This window comes from Galeopterus variegatus, unplaced genomic scaffold, assembly GCF_000696425.1.
Source record: "Galeopterus variegatus unplaced genomic scaffold, G_variegatus-3.0.2 Scaffold1035, whole genome shotgun sequence".
Classification (NCBI taxonomy): domain Eukaryota; kingdom Metazoa; phylum Chordata; class Mammalia; order Dermoptera; family Cynocephalidae; genus Galeopterus; species Galeopterus variegatus.
In genome coordinates, this window is record NW_007727146.1 from 177,641 (window position 1) to 183,462 (window position 5,822).

General features: G+C 56.1%; 1 protein-coding gene across 1 annotated transcript in view; it reads right to left on the reverse strand.

Annotated features, from left to right (window-relative positions):
* Positions 1-4,183, reverse strand: part of PROC (protein C (inactivator of coagulation factors Va and VIIIa)) — a 9,544-nt gene extending 5,361 nt beyond the window's left edge. The window contains exons 1-4 of the mRNA XM_008574353.1: positions 4,138-4,183; positions 2,685-2,771; positions 1,499-1,665; positions 6-100 (exon numbers count right to left, since the gene is read on the reverse strand). Coding sequence (XP_008572575.1) covers positions 6-100; positions 1,499-1,665; positions 2,685-2,771; positions 4,138-4,183 — 395 coding nt within the window. The remainder of the gene's footprint in view (positions 1-5; positions 101-1,498; positions 1,666-2,684; positions 2,772-4,137) is intronic.
* Positions 4,184-5,822: the final 1,639 nt, after the last annotated feature.

Below are 5,822 nucleotides of genomic sequence, written 5' to 3' on the forward strand. Positions count from 1 at the left end.
CTCACCCCCCCCCCAACCCAGCGACCCCAAGGGAGCAGCACGGGCGGCCCAGCCAGGGGTCTGGAACGCACTCACCGAAGTACTTGGCCCAGAAGGTCAGCTGTGGAGAGAGGGCAGCGTCAGAGGCCGTCGGCCCGCGTGTGTTGGGGGAGCCCACCGGGTGTGGCCCAGGTGGGGCAGGGCACCAGTGAGCGGGCAGGTGAGGGGAGGGCTTCCGGACTAACAGGTCAATCCTGCTGGTCGCTAGCCACTAGGAGCTAGTGCTGCTTGCCCCCCACCTCCACTGTCCCACCCCACATGCCATGAATTCCACCCCTCCCCATGCAGCCGGAACCCTGCTCCTGAAGCAGCCTCTGCAATGGAAGGGGACCACATCCCCCACCAGACAGCTCTGCCTCCTTCCAGCGCCCATCACCTCGTCTGTCCCTGGGCTTTTGAGGGCCTCTCACGCATCCAGTCTTTCCCTAGCCAGTGCTCTCAGAGTGGGTGAGACGCAGCTTGCTCGATCAGATAGTCGGGGGCCACGGAGTCTGTGTTCCTAACCAGGTCCCAGGTGCTGCTGCTGCTGGTGGTTTGGGACCACCACACACTAGGTCCACTGCCAGATGGCACAGCTCCATGCCTGCACCATCAAGCAGGACCAGCAGCAGTGGCTCTGCCGGGCCGGGGTTGAGAGAGCTTGGGTGAGGAGGGGAGCCATGGCAGGGAGGTGATGTGCTCAGGTTTGTGCTGCAGAAACTCATTGTGGCATCTGCTGAGGAGGCCATTTGGGAAAAGAGGCAGTGGGGATGGAGAGCAGGTGGGGATCTAGTCGGAAAGTGGAAGCCGAGGGCAGGAGAGGGGGCAGACCAGAGCTCCCCCATTTGCCTTGAAAGCCTCCATGGGTAAAGGCATTCCTACAGACAGCTCGGAAGGTGGCCCCAAGCCCATCCTGCCACCCTCAGGGCCACGTCCACTGGGCCCTGGGTGCTCTGGAGGACTCTGTTCCTCAGGCCAGAGAGGACCCAGACCCTTTCTTCGGATCCCCTGAGCAATCAGATTTTCTCCCTTGAGAATGTGAACAGAGGCACCGAGGGAGCAAATACACGTGGACAGACTCAGGGAGTCTTGGTCACACATTCCCTGGTCAACAGGTGCATGGGCGGAAGCAGGGGCAGTGGCCTTTCGGTCACATCTCTGTGAGAGACAGCGGAGGCTGGAGCGTGGTCGGAACCTATGGTGGGGTTGGGTGGGACCCTAGCCCAGGGCTGCCCGCACTTTCTTTTCCCCGGAGTTCAGTGCAGAGTTTCTGTTTCTTGCAGTCATGTTGGCCTGACCAACACCACAGCGTTCCATTCCTTCTACTCAGCCACCCCTGACAAGCAGGGAGGAGGAGCTGGTGCCGCCACCCTGGCCTCCCAAGAGGGCCTCAGTGGTGGGTCCCCACTGCTCTTCCAGGCGCCAGCTGGTCACCGCCCACCCCTGAGCCTCATCCTCTGGACCCCCCCAGACGCCTTACTGTCTCGTCCACATTTTGGAAAATCTCCTGGGCCTCCTCGAATTCACACCTCTCCTCTCTGCACTCCCGCTCCAGGTTGCCTGGCCGGAGCTCCTCCAGGAAGCTGTTGGCGCGTTTGCGGAGCCGCAGCACCTGGTGCGCGCGCTCGCTGCTGGAGAACACCGAGTCTGGTTTTGGGGGAAGAAGGAACTCACTTTGGTGGAGGGGACTGAGTGGGGCTGGGGGCCATGAGGGGTCTAAGGAAGCCGAGCTGGGGAGAGCCCGGGAAGGTCTTGCCTCGCGCCCCTCCAGACTTACTAATTCCACATGGCGGTGCTCTGCCTGCTCCTCTGCTCTCCTCCACATGAAGCAGGTGACCGGTGGAGGACAGGAGCCTTGACCATTCAGAGCATGTGCTCTGAGACAGACATACCTCCCTTTCATCCCCAGCCCCACCTCTGGGACCTTGAGCTAGCATCTTTACGTCTCTAAACCTCAGTTTACTCATCCAAATAATGGGGATGAGATAATTGTGTAAAACACTTAATACAATACCTTGCACAGAAATAAGCACAGTGACAAATGCCAGATGCTACTGCTGCTTTTGTTAAGACTGCAAAGTTAAATCATCTCACTGTTGTTCCAATATGCCTTGTGCAACCCCATCCTGACCCGTCACTTGACCATCCCTCCCCTCCCCCATCAAGCTCCTCCCCTGGAGGACAGACAGACTTGTCACCCAGTGAGTGTCACCAAGTGTCTCCTGGGCTCTGAGAGTTGTCTGTCTTCGGTACAGGCAGACAGCTGGGATGCAGGGATCAGGTTGGGGGAGTGAGCAAGAGGGGTTTGAAGAAAGGCATCCTGGAGGATCCTGAGCTGAGAGTGGATGGATGAACTCAGTGGACTGCAGGTGGAGGTGGGGCTGGGAAAGGGCACTGATGCGGCAGATGTGCATCTTACGGGGAGAAGATACAGGGACAGTGTGGGTGGTGGCCCTGGGCCTGGGGCCTTCACAGTTGAGGAAGCGAGTAGGTGGAGTGGGAAAGCCCAGAGGACTCCATGAACAACCTCCCGGAGTCGAGGAAGGAGCTTTAGGACGTAAGCACACAGGGCTCCCTGTCATCACCTACGTCTGCCGTTGCAGCCCCTGTGTTTTGTTCCCTGTGGAGGCCTCAAGGGTCCTGGGTGGGAGTGGGGATGGCCTTACCAGGAGGAGCTGGAGTGCTGGAAATTCCCCAGGTGGCCGTGAACAGCAAGAGGCTTGCGAGCTGCCACATTCTGAAGTTGCTGACACCTGTCTGAGGAGGACTTCTGAGCTCCTGGCCGCCCCCCTTGCCCCTGCTCAGCCTGCTGACCCCAGGTGGAAGCTTAATGAAAAGGCCGTCCCTGTGTGCTGATTGTCAGGACAGAAGCTGGGGCTGGGGTCCTTGTTCACTAGACACACAGCCACCTGTCTCCTTCTCTTTATAGGCTAAGATTGTACCACCTGCTCGAGAAAGTGGAGAGGGCACAGGGTCCTTGTGATGATCAAAGGGGACTCGGCTCAGAAATGCTGTGGAGTGTGCTGGAAAGTTTGTGCCCTCCCTTACTTCACTCTTCGGTGATGGTTGGGGTGGGGGAAGGGGGGTGCCTGTGCCTTTGCTGGTCTGATATCTGGGCTAAGAATAACAGCTAGCATTGATTGCACACTTATGGTGCCTTTCAAGCAATGTGACCACGATGCAGAGAGCAGGCCAGGAAGATGGACCATCCGGAGCAAATCCCAGCTCCAGCACTTACTGGATGGCAGTGTTGGGGGAGATGCTTAACTGCTCCATGCCTCAGTTTCCTCATTTGTAAAATGGATAGAATAACTTTCTGCCTTAAAGAGTTGTGAGAATTAAATGAGTTAATCTACATAAAGCTCGTAAAACAGGATTTGCACATAGCAAATGCTCAGTAAAGATTAACTTTACTGATTTTGACAACCACCTAAGAAGTAGGTACTAATGTTGTCAGTCCCATCCTATAGAGGGGGGAACTGAGGCTTGGGGGAGTTAAGTAGTTTATTAAAAATCCAAAACAGGAGGTAGCAGAGCTAGTATGCAAGCCCAGGCCTGTGTGGCTCCCAGTACGGAAACTTAACCCCTGCCCCAAACCACTGGGTGCCCCACAGGCCACAGCAGTAGCCCTGCCGGCCAGAAACCAAGGAGCCCTCCACTGTCCCCCAGACCACGTGGGAAGGCCTGCCGCCCATCTGCACACCCCTGCCTGGCTTCACTCTCCACCTTTGCTGACCCCCCCGAGGCTGACATTTGTTTAAATCAGATGCCCCAAGTTTAGAGGTGGGGAGAATGGAGGGTCCTGGGCTCCAAGCTGCCTCTGGGAAAGGCTGTGAGCCCTGGAGATCCTCAGCTGACCTTCCACTTGACCCGCAGTCTAGAAAGAGTGTGGTGAGAGGGACCCCTGGGCCTGTGGCTCCAGGTCTGAGGAATGCCCACCAGCTCCTTGGACTGGCCTATAGCAGGGCCTCGTTTCTCTTTACCCCAAGCTCCAGCTGGTTTCAAGAACCCTGGTTCAAGGATTCAACCCTCATCACCACTCCTCCCTCCCTTCTGCACTCTCCCTTCTGCACCCCACCCTCAGCACCCCCGCACAGACCTGCCTGGAGAAGGACTTACAGGGGTGGGCTGTGGAGAGACTGTAAGTTTGCCCTCCTGCCGCCATGACAGCCTGGAACTTGGGTTAATCCATAACCCAAATATTTGCTTGGCCCTGGGTGCTGAGACTGCCCTCCCCACAGATAAAAAAACAAGAGGCACTGACACTCTTTTTTTTTTTAAAAAGATGACCGGTAAGTGGATCTTAACCCTTGACTTGGTGTTGTCAGCACCACGCTCAGCCATTGAGCGAACCGGCCATCCCTATATGGGATCCGAACCCGTGGCCTTGGTGTTAGCAGCACTGCACTCACCGAGTGAGCCACAGGCCGGCCTGGCACTGACACTCTTGATCCTGGGTCAGGATGACTCAGTTAGCCCTGAAGCCCACCTTTGTCCACCAAGGATGCCCTCCAGTAGGGAGAGAGGTAAGGGCTGGGCAGTCTCAAAACTGTCAACAGATGTGGTCTCATTTTAGCCTTATGGTAGCCGGCTGAGGGAGGACGTTATCCCTGTTTTGCAGATGCAGATATTTTTAATCAGAGATACTGTAGTTTGCCCATGATCAGCATAACGGGTAATGATTCCATATTTCATCAAATCTAGGATGGCATTCAGTATAAGATGTACTTACTCTATGTGCCACTATGAAAGGAAAAAGACACTTCAATCACACAATGACATGCCATCCAAATTTCTGATGTAAAAACATGAAAAGATGTACCTCTTGGGGTTCTCACCACACAGGTGCCAGGCACTCGGCTGGACTCACGTCTTCCTGGCCCCCCTTGGCCACTTTTGTGAACAAGTAAGAAAAATAAACAGGATTCCAGAAAGGCTGCAGTGAGTTCAGGCTGGGGTGCCTGAAAGGAGAACAGCAGAACTAAAGGGTCTGAAAGGATGCCTTTGCCTGTGCCTGCGGTCTATCAGCCTGTATTAAGCATCTTCCTTCCCTGGGCCGGGCTGTACCAGAGATGTTCCCATTTCCCTGCTCTGACCCCTCTTTGGAGGGCTTGACCACGTCCCTTCTTAAAGTCTGCACTGCTGAACAGGACACATGAACACCCCCCCCCCCCCCCCCAAGGCTGCAGTGAGTTCAGGCTGGGGTGCCTGAAAGGAGAACAGCAGAACTAAAGGGTCTGAAAGGATGCCTTTGCCTGTGCCTGCGGTCTATCAGCCTGTATTAAGCATCTTCCTTCCCTGGGCCGGGCTGTACCAGAGATGTTCCCATTTCCCTGCTCTGACCCCTCTTTGGAGGGCTTGACCACGTCCCTTCTTAAAGTCTGCACTGCTGAACAGGTCACATGAACCCCCCCCCCCCGCCCCAGCCCACTGGCCTCTAATGACTGCACAGGGAAGTTGCCTGATCCAGGGCATCGATCAGATTCCCTCCCCCAGCCCCTAGGAGCAGGGCCTCATGTCCTCAGTCTGCTGCGGGCACTGGACGCAGGAGAGTTTGAAGCTGGACCCGGGGCAGCCATGTTTGGGCCTAAACCAGAGGAAGCTGATAAGAGGGAAAAAGCAGACATGCAGAAAGAGGCTGAGACACGAGGCCATAGGGACCTGGAGTGTCCCAGGGGACAACAGGGGTGGCTCCTGCCTCCTAATGTGGCACATCCTGGCTTTGGGTTCATGAGGGTCCCCACACCCTCCTAGGACACTCTTTCCTTCAGTTTCCTTAAATTGGCTGGAATAGCTTGTATTCC